At 35.1% G+C, this 17714-nt stretch overlaps 2 protein-coding genes across 3 annotated transcripts in view; both read left to right on the top strand.

Annotated features, from left to right (window-relative positions):
* The first annotated feature begins 11762 nt into the window (after positions 1-11762).
* Positions 11763-14928, top strand: LOC108976761 (pyrimidodiazepine synthase-like). 2 transcript variants are annotated; one of them, XM_018946046.1, is made up of 3 exons: positions 11763-11875; positions 14056-14642; positions 14711-14928. In XM_018946046.1, exons 1-3 carry the CDS (start codon positions 11848-11850, stop codon positions 14834-14836), a joined length of 741 nt encoding a protein of 246 aa, XP_018801591.1. In that variant the 5' UTR covers positions 11763-11847; the 3' UTR covers positions 14837-14928. The 2 variants fall into 2 exon arrangements, with proteins under 2 accessions (XP_018801591.1, XP_018801590.1); XM_018946045.1 differs by lacking the exon at positions 11763-11875 and adding an exon at positions 12521-12675.
* Positions 14929-16978: 2050 nt separating this feature from the next.
* Positions 16979-17714, top strand: part of LOC108976763 (pyrimidodiazepine synthase-like) — a gene marked incomplete in the record, with an annotated part of 1241 nt that continues 505 nt past the window's right edge. The window contains 2 exon segments of the mRNA XM_018946048.1: positions 16979-17157; positions 17399-17714. Coding sequence (XP_018801593.1) covers positions 17130-17157; positions 17399-17714 — 344 coding nt within the window.

Here is a 17714-nt window from a genome sequence, read left to right as displayed (position 1 = left end):
ACCTAACCAGCGCTGGAAATAATTGTAAAATTAAAACTTCAGTGTACCAACAATTCTTCTCATTTAATTTCTGCAAAATAATAATAAAAATATTTTAAAATTTTAAGGAAAAAATAAAAATACAACTTAATAATGCCAATATATAAAAACACAATAACAAAAACCATAAACAGAAATCGCTTAAATAAATTAACATTTTTGTAATGTGCAAACAATAAGAACAGCAATAGCAAATTAAAAAATGTTTACAATAACATTGTTTTTTTTTTAAATTAGTATACAATAACAACAAAAGCTTCTGTAATAGCTTGGATAATTTTTCGTACTGCGCAAAACAACAACATGAGACGTTATGGCATGCACTGTTCAGTAAACAATACTTTTAAATATCTCATTTAAGTTTTTGTTTTATTCGAAGCGATTAGTTTGATTTAGTAAATAAAGAATTAGGCAAACATACACACAACATAAAGAAGAAAGCCGTTAAAGAATACACACTTTAATTTATTAGGTAAAACATTGCATTAAGGCGATGACCAAAAGAGAATTGTCACATAAACAAACGAAAAACAAAAAACAAAAAACAAAAAAAAACAACAAAGCCATAGTTATCATGGACATCAATTTATAAAACAAAACTAAGAAGAAACCCCGATAGCATCGCTTCTTTCAGCCGCGCTGTCAACTAAATCGTGTGTCTCCAACTAAAATTAGTTATTGCCGAAAAGGCAAGGCATCTGCAACAACTTGGCGTGCTCATTTCCTAGAAAGTCATCGAACTTTCTCCATGCCCCTAAACAGTTTTGCATAAAAAAACTCACCAAATTAAATTAAAATCTGCAGAACAAAGCTCTATTTTGTATTGAAATCTAAAGAAGTCAGCTTCTGAATTTCAAATGCCTTCCCAGCGGCAACAATACATATATCTATAAGGTCCATTCAGTTGCTGCAGTTAAGCTTTCAATTGAGAAATGCTCTGCTAATAATAACTGTAAAAATTTACATAAAACTAATTTGTTTAAGTTTGGAGTTTGAAAAGTATTTAATTATCCATTGCTTTGACACTTAAATTAGTCAGCTGCTGATTTGCTAATTAATTGATTGGCGTCATGCTGAGCGACCTTGACTTTGCATATTTTTCAAATGGCGAAATGAATTAATGTAATTCGTACACATATAATTTATTAATTGTATGAAGAGTTTACCAAACACCATTTCACCGAAGTTGGTCGAAAAAAAAATTAAAAAATAGCAAAGTTTTTTTGTGAACTTCTTTGACTTCCTTAGATCGTAAAAATTGGCCGTGCACAATTTTCTTGTCCATTTAAAAAAATGTAAGAAATATAGTTTAAAGTTCACTAATCTAGCAATAGACTATGTTCTAATATGGTCTATAGCCATATTTAGCTAACATTTTCAGTCTTTCGTATCAATCATCGTTCAACAATCATCATTCAGCCTTATTCGGATTAACTCCCAGTGACTTTTTTTTTTTAATTCCGAACTGTGAGTACTTGCTTCAGGAAATTAGCGTTGAGTAAATTTAGGACGCCATGAAAGAAATGAAATCTGAAGCAAACAACAGCTTAGGCTGTTACATCAGAAGGAAGACGGAGACGGAAAAAACACAAAGTCGGGTGTAACTTGGATAATCTCTGAGTTGTATAATGCTACTTCCGCCTAAATAACGAATAAGGTCTTAGGAAAGCAAGTACAAAACTGACGGACTGTTACACGCATATACAGGCAGACGGATGAACAGACAGTCGGGCAGGCAAATAGACTTTTGGGTGCTACAAACATCGTGGCAAACATAGAACAGGAGATATTGTTCAAGGTATAAACAGAAAATGAAAAATCGTAACGTGACATATCTCTTTCTCAATTTTTTTGTTGTCGAGAGACTTGGAACCGGTGAAAAGATTTGGTTTTAATAACTTTAGCCTGCCTATTATGATCAGTGAATAGCATGAGTGGACATTTTTCGTAAAGTTTATGTTTAATACCATCCCGTTTGGTAACTGTGAACAGGTACGAAGTCCTTGACCTCACCTTAACCTCAAAAGATGTTTTATCTCAGACTAAAGGATTCTTAACGACACCTCCTTCTCTTTTCATAGGTTCGTTGGACGGAGTGCATACAGCTAATAAACCTTTTAGGAGCTTTATAAACACGGATTGGAATCTTCACTCACCTCTTCCCGTCACTCCAGGTTACGATTCAGAGTACACATTCATCGCGATTGAGTATGTCGAGGTCTTCCACACCACTCTTGAAATCTTATTTCCCTGAAAACACAGAAAGTCAGCCATTGGTGGACTATCCCAAGTCGGATCTTTAAGTAAAAGACTGCTCAATAAAGCCCACGAAAGCGGCGATGACGACTGAGCGCTGTATAAGACAAGACTTGCAATATACAAAGCGGAAATAAACAAGGCCAAGAGAGTTCCAAGGAGATTTTTCTGCGAAAGCATAGAAGACAACAAAAATCTAATCCCCGTCCGATTTCTTTGTGTTTATTTCTCCAAATTCTATGGAAATGCCTAGTTCCACAAGCATTTAATACAAAACTACTAGTCCGCAAGCGAAGTGCATGGATATTTTTTTTTATAATAATCAAAATCGATCTCTAAGAACGACGATTTCTCCAGCATCAAGTTATTAAAGAACGCGGACGTTATTTCAATGTAGGGGTTATGATTATCATTCGCCAACACGATGTAAACAGCAAAAAATGTCATGAGATTTAACAAAATGACGTCGGTCTTTTTTAACCGGTCATATGTTCAAAGCGATCAATGACTTCAAAGCCATAGCTAAGCAACATTAGTGAATATCGTATAAAACAGACTGCCATTCCTCCAACGTATTCGGGATAAATTTGCAGCAACTGCAAAAACAACAAACAAGCTTTGACCTACAAAAAAGAGGAGTAAAGAAGTAATTGATACCTTTCAACTACTTGTAGTCGAATTAGTTGTTACTACTACATTTTCCTGCAGGGGTAGTCAAACGTATATTATTACCTATATATGTTCTTTATAACCAATATCAACAAATTTTAAATATGCGTGAGGTTTTCTAAAGAGGTCATTCGCCTACGCTCAGCATATACATACGTACATAGGCATATGTGTCGCAACATATGTGCATGTATAAATACATATATGTACATATAGAAGTATGTAGTTTCTTTGAGGCGAAAAAAGTTCAAGTGACGAATAAATTGTAATAACGTTTTTGTTGTTATTTGGTTTTTTTCTTTTTGCCTACAGATTTTCCATGCAATCATGAATTTCGTGCAGTCAATCAAATTGATCGAGTAAAAGTGAGAACAAACAAACAAATGCCGCTTGCATGTTAATTAGGCGACTCACTATGCGAGTGTACATATGTATGTATGTATGTGTAGGTGTCATACTGAAACTCACGTAAACTTCAGTTGAATCAGGGAACTTGCCGTTGGAAAAAATCACGAATTCATAAATTAAGCCAACATTTTGGTAGAAAAGAGTGCTCAACCCATAACCTTGAACTCCATCGAAAAAAAACACAAAAAGCACGAACAACAACAACATATATGAGGCGCGTAACCCCATAAAACAAAGACCACAACACAATTGAGCGATAATAAACTGATCAGAACAATCACAAATACAATAAAATTTATTGAATTGAATTGAATGCGCAAGAAAACGCCATCTAAAACTCATTCACAAAAACAAAAAACTACAAAAAAATTAAATTCAACAACATTTAGTGCAGCAGAGAGAGGCATTGCAAGACACTAATAAAAAGTTTGATTGTAATGTAACAAAAAAACTAATAATAAAATAAAAAAGTAAATTTTTACTTTAATTCTACCAAAACGGCTTAAACTGTTCATTTTAAGACCTCGGTGTCACTTGAATGTCAAATGTATTAGGAACAAGAAAAACCGTTAACTTCTTTTGCATCAAAGCTAAAATACCCTTCACACCCGCATTTCTTATATTACATAAGGATATAAACAAATCTTTAACTTGATTTTAATAGATCATTTTGTGAGCAGCTATATATTGGGTAGTCGAAAAAGTCTTTTCGTATTGCTAATCAAACTTCAAATTATTTTTTTTTTTTTTTATTTATAATGAGCTTTAATGAAACAAATATGTACCATTTTGGTCGACCCCTTTTTGGCATTTTTCCGCTAGAGATATTATTCCATCAGTATAAAACTTTTCTGGTTTCTCGGCGAAAAACTGCCACAATTAATTTTCACAGACCTCTCTTGAAGTCAACTTCACTCCACTAAGGAAGTTCTGCATTGACCGAAACAAATGGTAGGCCGATGCTACAAGGTCAGAGTTAAATTAAATGCATCCGAAATTACTCAACCAAGCTTTTCGAGGCCCAAAGATGTGTGTAGTCTAGCGTTATCCTAATGGAAGACGAAGCTCTTTCTTTTGATCAGTTCTGACCGTTTTATTCCAATTGCCTGCTTCAATCTCATCAGTTGTGGACAGTAAAATGTAGAATTAATCGTTTGACCGTGCTGGAGCAGCTCACGGTGGATGATTCCTTTCCAATCCCATCAAACACTCAGCATAACCATTTGTTGAGCTTCACCACGCTTGGACCATTATCTTTTTCACACATTATTATCGCATTTGATACACTTTCCGTCTTCTGTTACCATTCGCTTCAGAAATGGTTCGATTTCATTTAGTATCAGTAAAGAATCACAGTTAATCCGGTTCATTAAATCTTTCGCAGACGATTTATGTGGTACCCAAACATCGAGCTTCTTTTTTTTCTAGCCAGCCTTTTTTAACTGGTTCAAAACCATTTGATGATGAATGTTAAGTACCTTAGCGATATCATATCTACTTATGTGACGGTCCTGATCTATATTTTCCATAATTTCATCGACTTTTTTAACGATAGGTCGACGAGAGCGAAGTGCATCCTTCACATCGAAATTCCCAGAACGGTAGCGAGCAAACCATTGTTGTGCTACACGAACTGCTATGGCATCGTCTCCGTAAACTTCACAAATTTCATTGGTGGCTTGCTTGGTATTCTTCCCTTTTTTATACAAAGCCAGCTGTAACTTTTTTCAACTTCCACGAATTCAATTTTTTTTTTCGTTATATGAAGCCTAAAATCTCACTTTTCAACACTATATGGTATGGTGCAATGTGATGATGTCTATTGACATAATATGAAAAGACTTTATCGACTATCCAATATTATAGTGGTTCGATTTGATTAAGCTCTTCAGAGATTAGATCTCTATTTATTACAATAATTTGTGTTAAATTTCATCAAGATATCTTCATATATAGACAAGTTTTTCGTACAAGAAATTGATTTGGAGCGGTCGATTTGTATGACAACTATATGCTGTAGTGATTCGATCTGTAGAATTTATTTAGAAGTTTTAGCGCTGCCTTGGGAATAATCTGTGCCAAATTTCGTGAAGATATCTTGTCAAATAAAAAGTTTTTCATACAAGAACTTAATTTTGCTCGAACGGTTTGTATGACAACTATCTGCTATAATGATCCAATATCGGTGGTTCCTACAAATGCGGAGTTTCTTTATACACCCATGCAGGGTTTTAAAAATAAATATTTTCTTTAATTCCACTAAGAAGGCTGGTGGTGCTCAATTTAAGAACATTATGTCCATTCCATGTCAAATAGCCTGAATGTATTATTTTGCAACCCCTGAGTCATAGCAAATTATGCGAAGTTTTATTTCATTTTTTCCAGTAATCACTTTAAATTCATAATCTCCTATAAATACAACAAAAAATACACGTACATAACCACACTATTAACACCATCTGTTTGCTTATAAGTAGCCACAAATGTATGTAAATTGTCCGTATCGGCGCGTAGGCATTAATTTTTAATTCAACTATTAATTGTATATATTTTTCCACGACAAAAACACGTTCAAGCTCAAAGCCGCGTTCAAAATCCAGCACTCTTAAGACGCGGCGCCCTGATTTGCTTAGTAATGTCGCGCCCACACACGCACCACGACGGAGCCAACCATTCAACCACACTTTGTCTGCTTAATTCTTATTCATTTCCGATATTCTTAATTCTTTTGCTGTTGTTTCAAAAGCGTATTACTACTTAAACCTATAAGTACACCTTATAATGTTTTTCTTCTTTTTGCAGACACCGTTTTTTTTTTTTTTTTTTTTTTTTTTTTTTTTYCCATTTTTTTTTTTTTTTTTTTTTTTTTTTTTTTTTTTTTTTTTTTTTTTTTTTTTTTGTGCACTAGATCCCATTCTTATTCTTTCTGAAATGCTAGAAAGCGTCCGGTGACATTTCATCGTCGGCGTTACTGCGTTGGCGTAATCTCTCAACACTGCTGAGCTGTTGGACACTGTTTGATCGTCGATATCAGTGAGGCTGTCGACATGTATATGTGCTCGTACGCTTAAAGGGTTAACCATTTTGTACTTCTCAGTGTTGAAAATAAATAAATATATATTTGGGGAAATAAGAAAAATGTCTACTTTAGTTCTATCGAAGAGAGTTTGATTATTATCAATCAGTTTGTATAACAGCTATATAATGGTTCGAACTTAAAAAAGATTTTCGAGAATTGTAGCGCTGCTTTCTTCTTCTTCTTCTTCTGAATTGGAGTAGACACCGCTTACGCAATTATAGCCGAGTTAACAACAGCGCGCCAGTCGTTTCTTCTTTTCGCTACGTGGCGCCAATTAGATATTCCAAGCGTAGCCAGGTCGTTCTCCACCTGTTCCTTCCAACGGAGTGGAGGTCTTCCTCTTCCTCTGCTTCCGCCGGCGGGTACAGCGTCGAATACTTTCAGAGCTGGAGTGTTTTCGTCCATTCGGACAACATGACCTAGTCAGCGTAGGCGCTGTCTTTTAATTCGCTGAACTATGTCAATGTCGTCATATAGTACATATATCTCATAGAGCTCATCGTTCCATCGAATGCGATATTCGCCGTGGTCAATGTGCAGAGGACCATAAATCTTCAACAGAACGTTTCTCTCGAAAACTCGTAACGCCGACTTAGATGTTGTCATCATCCACACCCCTGCTCTATATAGCTGAACGGGGATAATGAGTTCTTTGATGAGTTTGGTATTTGTTCGTCGAGAAAAGACTTTACTTCTCAAGTGCTTACTCAGGATGACATTGTGGTTTCTGTTAATACTAGTTCCAAGATAGAAGAAATTATAAACGACAACTGTTTGTTTGATGACAGAAGATACTTCGTCTTGCCCTCGTTCACTACCAGACCAATTTGCCTCACTTCCTTATCCAGCAGAACTAACGGTGCGGTTGTTGAGGTCAATGATATCAATGTCAGCTGTGTAAGCTAGCAGAAGATTGTACCTTATCTATTCAGATCTGCAACTACATATTGTTTTCTCCAGAAGTAGATTGAAGAAGGCGTACAAAAGAGAGTTGTCTTATCTGAAACCTCGTTTGGTATGAAACGGCTTGGAGGTCCGTCCCGATCGTGACAGAGCTTTTGGCATTGCCCAATGTTTTGCGGGGATGCCAAATTCAGACATCGCGGCATAAAGGCGTGCTGTCAAAAGCAGCTTTGAATTCCACGAGGAGGTGGTGTGTGGCGATCCGCTTTTCACGGGTCTTGAATAACTGTCAGTTGTTGATTTTCCAGGTTTAAAGCCACACTGACAAGATCCAATCAGTTTGTTGACGGTGGGCTTTAAATTTTCACAAAGTACGTTCGATAGAACCTTAAATTCGATGTTGAGGAGGCTTCTGCCACGGTAGTTGGCATAAATTATGTCGTTTCCCTTTTTGTGGATTGAGCAGAGCACACTTAAATTCTAGTCGTCGGACACCATATTCCATATTCATTCAACAATGTTCTACAAAAAAATCAGTTCTTCGCCATCGTATTTTAACTGAGAGACTAGTTCTGTACGCGTATACATAGACAGAGAGACGAACTCCATGGCAAAGTTAATATACAGGAAACATAACGTGGCTACTTTGAACAGTTTAGAAATATTCCCATCAGCAATTTTGCTCTATTTTAACAAGATATTAAGTATCTGAGGACTCTCTCTTGAGAAAGCTGACCGGTTATGAAATCTAACCCTATTAGTTTGTTATATCAAAGTGGTCATCGAAAATTTGTTACAGAAATTGAGACAGAGTGAAGCCAATAACTAGTTTACTCTGGGTCAATTTTCGTGTGTCATAACTAATACTTCAAATTTTTGGTTTACTATACAATACCTGATCAATTCGATGTCTTATCTCTAAATCCACACTCATAGTATAAAGCCCAAACAATTCATTAGAGGACAACCCAGACTCTGTAATGATAGATTTTGAATATATAAAACGCAGTCTTTTTTCATTTAGTAGATTTCAGTTTTTTCACATTCAGCAGATCTAGGTAGTTTGTCTTCCTATACTTAAGTCTGTAAGTTAGTCTGCAAATCTTCTCCTTCATTTCTACTGGTATTTACCTCGAAGTTGCAAGGGCCCAAAAAGAGGTGCGCATCGATCAGTCGCAAAAAAATACAGTGGAGATAAGTCTAAATATTTTATTTTTGGTAACATTTGCAAAGTTGGACCTTACATTTACGTATACTCTAGTACCCTTACGAAGCAAACCCCAACTATTTTTTTATTCCAAGATACACCGCTTGCTTTTGTCAATCTAAGGTTGGAAAGTAAAAGAAACGAAATATTTGAGTTTTTAGGGGGAAAATGCGATTTATAAAAACAAACATAAGTCCTATGCAAGTTAAATACAATTAAAACAGTATAAAAATCTGCATCTTTTGTTTTAACACCTTTCTTCCAAACTTTTGGTTTTTTTTATTTTAACCTTGTGCAAAAAAAAATTGTTTCATGAATTTTGGTGTATAGTAAAATTAGCTTAACTTAACTTAACTGAAATTAACTGTCTCAAGCACACTTTAATTTTCGTTATTTAAAATATGTATTTTCCACCTTATTTAGACGTAATATGGAAAAAGGACTAGAATATTTAATCAGAAACTCTCCCCTCAGAATATCTGCTTTTTTTAAACTCGGTCCGTTTTTTCTGCTTAGAGATCTTTTTGATAAATAAAAGAATTATGCATTTCTTAGGAAAAATAACTCAGAAAATCAAAGGAAAAAAAAAACAAAATGGATTTAATTTATTTTCTAATTGAGATCCACTTTATCCGGAAAATTGAGGTTTTCAATTAAAAGTTGTAATGCACAAAAATTAAATAGTCCAATAAACATAATAGCTATATAAATTTATTTGCTTCGCACTTACTTCATTTTAAATTAAGAAGCTTTTAAGTATATAAATCCTTAATTCCTTTTTAACCACTTTTTAACCCATTCGTTTCATGCATATTTGACACAAAATTATTTTGACTCATCCGAAAATGAAAAAGATCATATTTAAACACTAGTTGCTGCTAGGAATATTTAAACTACTAATTACGCATACAACTCAAATGAGCTGTCGATAATTCACACTTGATTTACACCGATATTAAAGATTACTCATACGCCAACGTGCACTTACTTAAAAGCTAAAGTTTTTTCGTGTGTCAAATAAGTTTAACGCATCATATAATATACACAATACGTACCATTTAATGCATAAATAAAATTAAAGGTAAAATAAATCAATCAAACCGTGATTATTGCCTTGAAGTGAAAGCAATGCGAGATAATAAATGAGTCACAATTTGGGTGTGCATATAGTCACGTGCCCAAATCTAACATATGAGTTTTGTAGTGCTGACAATGACATAAGAAATAAATCAATAATAAAACGTGTTTGAAAAATTTATATTTTGAATTATTTTCACTTTCTGTGTTGTTTATGTGAATAAAATCCGAACTTTCGAGTTCAATACTAATGAGGATTTCAAACTTCGATTTATGAAATTTTTTCAAACTGATTATTGTAAATATTGCTATATAGGGTTTGTCCGGAAAGGAATAGGACTGATTTTCTTCCGGAGCGTACGCACACCGACTGGCAGCTGTCTTCGAGCACCTAGCGAGTCAGGATAAACATTTTCTCACGGCGTGTTCCTGTGAGTGGTCCAAGCCGAAAATTCAGCGTTCGTTCGAGCAGAGGTACGCGATTAAATTCTGTTGCTTTAGCAAGAAGTGGTGTGTTTCGGTAGCACCAGGCCTGTTTTGGCGAGCCGGGAAGAGGTCGCTGATGAATGAGCAAATCGAATGTAAAAACTATGCTCATTGACTTTTTTGACATCAAAGATATCGTCCACCATGAATTTGTTCCTACTAGACAAACCGGCACCGCAAAGTTTAACGTGGAAGTTCTCAAGAGACTCAAACTCAAACGAAGAGTCAATCGGGTTCGACAAGACATCGCAGGCGTTTGGAAGTTGCACCACGACAACACCTACCTTTCTTGTGAACAGGTCGACATCCCAATACTTCCGCAGCCGCATTACAGCCCAGATGTGGCCCCCGGACTTTTTTTGGTTTCCTTGTCTGAGAACGACGATGAAAGGCAAACATTTTGATACCACAGTGCGGATCCAAGCAGAATGCAACTCGGCTCTCAAGAATATTCCGGAGAATGCCTTCCGTGACGCCTGCAATGCTTGGAAATCGCGCTGGCAGCGCTACATCGACGCAAAAGGAGCTTGTTTTAAAAGTTTTTAAAGAATTGTAACGATTATTTCAATAAATTTTTTTAATCGACTCAGTCCTATTACTTTTCGGACAAAAAAAAAACAAGAATATTGGTTTTCATTTGAATTGAAGTCAGGAGATTGAAGTACGAAGTCGCTTTCCATCTGATTTTGACAGATGGGGAAATCTTATATGAAACGTGGTCCACCAGCCAAATCAACGGCAGAGTCGAATATCCATGTATGAGCCTCTAAAACCTTGTTTCACACATCACAAATTTTCATTGTTGGATCGCTTTCTTCAAGAGTAAATATAAAATCTGTGTATATAGGAAATACATACCTATTTTTGTATTCAACGATGATGTCAATGGTGTGCAGGTTCAGTTCCACAACTTTATATTATAGATACCGAAGTTTACACTAAATTTAGTTCGTCACTTTTCTGTGTGTTAGAGCCGAATGCAGTGAGTGCCACAGCGATATATCACACACCAATATTTAGTTAAGTAGATAATTTATTACTTCAGCTTTATATCAAATAATTATTTTTATAAAAAAAAAAAACAAATAATATTTTTCAATTTGGAATTTTTGGTACATTTTGGTACCCTGTGTTTTTCTAACATTTCCTTTATTTCCTCATTCGTAAAAACCTCGATCCAAAAGCTTTGCTACACCGTGAACTTTTCAAATTTTGGTATTCATGTTATTAATTTCCTTGAAATATGAAATCAAATGTAAATATTTTACATTTTCAAACCATCGAATCTTGTTTGCAAACTAAAGATGTATTTATTAAGCTGTTTGTGTATTTTTTAAGTTCAAATAAAAAAAAAAATATTTTTCTAGTCAACGAGCCACTTCTTTCCAGCAACAGCAACCAAAAAAATGCCACTGAAGAAGAGCTTTAAGCATCAAAGTTATAGTAGTGATTAGAAAAAGGAAGCTTTCGTTAATGGCGAACTAAAATATGTATATGTTCGTATAAACCTAACAACAAATAAAAAAAAATCGGAATGAACGCAAAGCATAGCGAATGAATGCACATAAGTCACAGCGAGACCAGTTTGCAAAAAATGTATAAAATTTACGTTTAAAACATATAGTTAGTATTGGTCAGTTGCGGTCTAAGCAATAACGCGAACTTTCTAAAAATTAATAGTCATTTACCAAACCAGTTATAACTTAATAAAATATATAATATAATGAGTGGTGGTAGACATTTAGCTAAAGGTTAGTCTAAATATTTAAAAAAAATTTAACAAATTTCTCCAATAAATTAAAAAAGAAATCAACATATTCTTTAAAAAAAAATCAATCCCCTTAAAAAAATATTTTAATTTTTTAGTGAAAATATATTTTTTTTTCTAATTTTATAAATTTTTGTAAAAAAAAAGACACATAGTTAAAATTGTGTGTTGCTTTAAAAGAATATATGCGATATATTCCTAAATTTGTATAGTGTTATATATTTTTTGGTATGTAATAAGCAAATGTGTACAAATTATGGAAAATGCATATTTTACAAAAAATTGAATATGTATAAAAAATTAGCTAATCGAAAATATTTTTGAGCATCCATGAACATCCAAAAATTTCAGAAATTGATATAAAATAATTATTCGGCGGACACATGTCGCTCGTGTAAACGCAATCAACGGCAGCAAGAGAATTTTCCGATAATTAACAGCAAAAAAATTCTTGTGTGAACACAGCCTAATTCAACGTTCTCTGGTATAATTAGATGCGAGTGAGTGAGTGGTTTAAGCAAGTTTCTTATACATAAATATACATATATTTTTCATCCGGAAAAGTGTTCAGTTGTTCCAGTGTAAGCTGCAATATTTGAAGGTCAGTGAGTGGCGCTTGATTAAAAATTCCTAAATTTCATCAAAAATTGGCAAAATGTAATTCAAGTACAATGTCATGCGTGTTCATAGCAAATTTGATCAAATTCGCCGATATCAGAAGTGGAGAAGAAAAAAGCTACCACTTAAACTCTTATCTTAAAATTGAAATTTTATTAGTGACAGGTACTTGAATTTAGACTATTTTGATGTCGGTATGCATTATATTTTTCATTTGTTTATATACATATGTATGAGCGTCACAACATATAATTTTAGGTAATTTAATCAAAGCCAAAAACAAAAGCTAAACTTCGGTTGCAATGAAGCTATACCCCTCACATACATATATACAAGTTTACACACGAAGTATCACTTGACTTTGATCGGTCAGCTTTTTTTATCAGCAACAAATATGCGATAGTGCTTCAATCTGAACAATTTCTTCGCAGATTTGAAAGAGCTTTGCATAATAATACAAGGTGCATTCCACAGTACACAGGACTTAAAAAACAGAACAAATGTTTTTTTGGCAAAATCAATTTATTTATTTTATTCAAAATAGTCTAATTCTGCTTCAATACAGCTTTTTGCACGGTCCAGTGTTTTAGCTCGTTGGCCGGTATAGGCGCCAGTATGCCGGTGCAAGCCTTTTGAATTGCCTCTACGTCTGCATAACGCTTTCCTTTCATGGGCAAATGCATTTTTCCGAAAAGGAAAAAGTCGCATGGTGCCATATCAGCTGAATACGGGGTGTGGTTAATGGTTAAAATGTGATTTTTGGTCAAATAATCGTTCTTCGAATATTGGATTCTGAGCAATGTTTGGTCGTCAGTCCATTTGTGCACACACCTTTCGTAAGCCCAAATGTTCAGTCAAAATGCGATAAATCGATGTTTTGGAGATTGTTCCATTTCCATGAATTTCCGGTGATCACAGGTTTTGATTGGCCCACATGTTGATCCTCATTTATGTCCTCATGACCACTTTGAAAACGTTGAAACCACTCGTGCACTCTGCTACGGGATAGGCAATCATCGCCATAAAATTCTTTCACCAATTGAAACGTTTCGGTAAAAGTTCTACCAATTTTAAAACAAAATTTAATGTTGGCTCTTGGTTCGAAGCTCATTTTCGCACCCCTAACACAAACATACTGACACTTAAAACGCAATAAGTTCACTTCCAATCATTGAAATGTCATGAAAACTCACTGGACAATCGATAAAGATAGCAAATTCTAACGCACCAGTCGACATATAGGTTGGCGCTAGATTCAAAAAGTCCTGTTTACTTTGGCGCACACCTTGTAGAAGACGTGAAAAAAGTTTTCCATACAAGAACTTTATTTTGATCCTTCAGTTTGCTTAGTAGTTATATATTATATTAGTCCAATATCGGCGGTTCCGTCAAATCAGCTGCTTTTTGGGAAGAAATAGATGTGACAAATTTAAGAAACCCTCTTCAATACCTATTCAGCGTATAACAAGATATAACTTTAACTTTTCACTGATTGTTGAAATTGTGAATATTATTAATTGCTATTGTTATTACCACTTTTTCCAGGATCACCAAAACCTGCATTAATCGACGATGGGGTTCTTCGTTTGTTTTCCATGCGCTTCTGCCCATATGCTCATCGTACTCACTTAGTGCTAAACGCCAAAAACATACCATATCACACTATATATATCAATCTTACCGAGAAACCAGAATGGCTTACCGAAGTCAGCCCACTGGGTAAAGTGCCGGCATTACAGTTACCCAAAGAGGAAGGCAATCCATCCTTAATTGAGTCACTAATAATTGCTGAATATCTTGATGAGAAATATCCCGAAGTACCACTCTTCCCCAAAGATCCACTAAAGAAAGCACAAGATAAGATACTTATCGAGAGATTCAACGCGGTGACTAGTGCAACGTACAAAATGTTTCACGCTGATACTGAAGCGGGACCCGATGCACTAACTGAAGTCTCTAAGGGTTTAGATATTTTCGAGAAGGAGTTAAGCTCTCGTGGTACACCTTACTTTGGTGGCGACAAACCCGGCATGTTGGACTATATGATTTGGCCATGGTTCGAGCGTACGGAAATGTTGAAACACTTGCTGCCAGGGAAATTTGAATTGGATAAAGAACGCTTCAACAAATTAGTAAGCTAAATTTATATTTTCAAGGCATTGAATTTATATGAAATATTATATATTTTAACTCGTTCTAGATTGCATGGCGTGATTTGATGGTAAGCGATCCAGCAGTGAAAGGTCATTATTTGGATGGTGAAACTTATGCCAAATTTGCGAAAGCGCGCCGGGGAAATGTTCACGATTTTGATATGCTTGTATAGGCCTCATCATTGAATGAATGTACATACTAGTAATACACGAAAGTCAAAGATATTATCAATAAATTTATTTCTTGTAACCTAGTAAAAACTTATTTCGGGCCGAAGCTCACCCTACTTTTTATACCCTGAACAGGGTATATTAAGTTTGTAACACCCAGAAGGAAGCGTCGGAGACCCTATAAAGTATAAATATAAATAATCAGTATGTTGAGTTGAGTCGATTTAGCCATGTCCGTCTGTCTGTCTGTCCGTCCGTCTGTCTGTATATATACGAACTAGTCCCTCAGTTTTGAAGTTATCGTTTTAAAATTTTTCAAACGTCATTTTCTCTTCAAGAAGCTGCTCCTTTGTCGGAACTGCCGATATCGGGCCACTATACAATATAGCTGTCATACAAACTGAATGATCGGAATCAAGTTCTTGTATGGAAAACTCTCACATTCGATGTGGTAACGAAATTTGACGTGGATTACTGCTTAAGGAAATAATGTATTCTCCGAAAAAATTGCTCAGATCGAATGACCATAGCATATAGTTTTCATATAAACTGAGCACATAGTTACTAAAAGAAATGCACCTGTGTAGGGTATATTAGCCTCGGTGCAGCCGAAGTTAAAGTTTTTTCTTGTTTTCTACTTGTCATTAACTGTTGCATCCAGTTATCGCTAATCTATTAGAGGTTAATTTAAGGTCGTAGTATCTAAGACTGATCTATATCTCATGTGGTCCTCTTCTCTCTCTCTCTCTCTCTCTCTCTCTCTCTCTCTCTCTCTCTCTCTTTCTTATGCCATATTACCAACAGAAGTATTAAATAGTGCTTCGATCTGAACAACGTCAATGGCGACCGTTATCAAAATCATGTTATATGATACCGTTAGACTTTTAGCTGTGGGAAAATGTACAGTTAACAGTCGAAATGCTCGAACGAGACATCGAAAATTGGACTCAACAGACTGACCATCTGGGACGGATCCGCGGCCAACATTTGAAAGATAATGTGCAAAAACTAAATGCCAAAAAATTTGAGGATTCTGTAGTATTTGTCTTTAAAAAAGTAGGGAACCTTGAAATGGATCACCCTTTATATAAACAACCAATTCGGATTTCGTTCAAACTCAAGGCTGGACCAAATTAAAATTTTCTTCAAAATGGTTTTAAACCAAACAGTGTGGCATATTTTAGAGTGTTGTAAATCTAAGCAGAAAACCCAGATGTGGCCCGGACTTTTTTCTTTCCTGGCCTGAAAAAGCCGATGAAAGCGGAGCCAAACAGCATGCACCTTGGCTCTCAAGGTTATTCCGGAGAATGCCTTCCATGACTCCTTCAATGCTTGGAAATCGCGCTGCATCGACTCTGAAGAATATTTTGAAAGTTTTATAATTCTTTAACGATTGATTCAATATTTTTTTTTAATCGACTCAGTCCTATTACTTTCGGGACAAACAATGTATTATTTTAATTTGTAACAACAATTTGTCATTTGAGCCATTCTCAATGGAAAAGCTGGTCCAAAATGTGTAAAACAAACCTGGTGGCACTGGACTTATCGGTTATAGAGCTTCAGTAAGTATTCAGGTACTTTCTTGTACGAATTCTACTAAAAAAATTGTTGTTGCACGTCAGGATAGCGAGCAGAGTCATGACGAACCGAAGACAACTACTAATACTCTATTTTACACTTCTAAGTCAGCAGCCACATCGGAAACTTTCATGCTGTAGAGCCTCAGTTTTGATTTGAAATATATATTTTACCTAGAAAAAACAAATGTACCTTAGTTTTCTTGTTTCCTGTAACGATGTCAGCAGTATTCAGCGTCGATTTCACAACTTCCTCATTCCTAAAAACCGTGATCCAAACGCTTTGTTAACTTCCTTTGAATGCGAATTCAATTGCAAATATTTTATACTTTCATTAAAATAAGAATTTGTAAAGCCTCTAGTTTATTCACTAAAATTTTAAATTAAGTTTAAAATCACAATATTCAATTTTTACGCCGAGCCACTTCTTTCCGCTAACCAAATATATAATATGTCATTACAGGAAAGAGCTTTAAGCGTCAAACATACGGAAGTGACTATAAAAAGGAAGCTTTCGCGAATGACGTATTAAAACATGTGTTTGAAATGAACTCAAAGCATATCGAATGAATACAAACAAGCAACACAGGAACCGTTCGTTGTTTATATAAACTTGTTGTTGAGCTAATATTGCTCAGTTGCAGATTAAACAATCGAAGAGGGTTTTCCAGAATTAATCATAATTTCTCGAACTTTTAAAGCGATAATATATACAATGAGCGGTGGCAGACATTTAGCTAAAGGTTAGTATAATTTTGCTTCGATGAAATTCGAAGATATCAAAATGGAATAAGTGACTGGTAGTTGTAATATTTGTATGTATGTGTTCAGTGTTTTGATTACTTCTTTACTATTTTCCATGTTTGTGTGTGCATAACAACGTTCAATTTTAGTTAAATGTTACTAAAACAACACATAATTTTTGGAACTACTCATTATAGAAATTGTGAATTATGACTAATAACTTTTAAAATTACCATTTAGGCTCACCAAAACCCACATTACCCGACGATGGCATTCTTCGCTTGTTCTCCATGCGCTTCTGCCCATACGCTCATCGTGCTCACTTAGTTCTAAACGCCAAAAACATACCGTATCACGCCATATTTATTAATCTTACCGAAAAACCAGAATGGCTTACAGAATTCAGTCCATTGGGTAAAGTCCCGGCACTTCAGCTACCCAAAGAGGAAAACAGTCCAGCCTTAATTGAGTCACTAATAATTGCTGAATATCTGGACGAGAAATATCCCGAAGTACCACTCTTCCCCAAAGATCCACTAAAGAAAGCACAAGATAA

This window comes from Bactrocera latifrons, unplaced genomic scaffold (genome assembly GCF_001853355.1).
Source record: "Bactrocera latifrons isolate USDA-ARS-PBARC rearing strain unplaced genomic scaffold, ASM185335v1 scaffold_8, whole genome shotgun sequence".
Lineage (NCBI taxonomy): Eukaryota > Metazoa > Arthropoda > Insecta > Diptera > Tephritidae > Bactrocera > Bactrocera latifrons.
The sequence above is the reverse complement of the archived record's forward strand: the minus strand, read 5'-3'. Positions and strand labels throughout refer to the sequence as shown.

Excerpts from the sequence above, each read along its gene's own strand:
- LOC108976761 (XM_018946045.1), top strand. The coding sequence starts at position 12,564 with ATGTCATGCGTGTTCATAGCAAATTTGATCAAATTCGCCGATATCAGA. Across the intron at positions 12,676-14,055 it reads TGAAATTTTATTAGTGACAG|GATCACCAAAACCTGCATTA; the intron begins GTACTTGAATTT and ends CACTTTTTCCAG. Across the intron at positions 14,643-14,710 it reads AAGAACGCTTCAACAAATTA|ATTGCATGGCGTGATTTGAT; the intron begins GTAAGCTAAATT and ends AACTCGTTCTAG.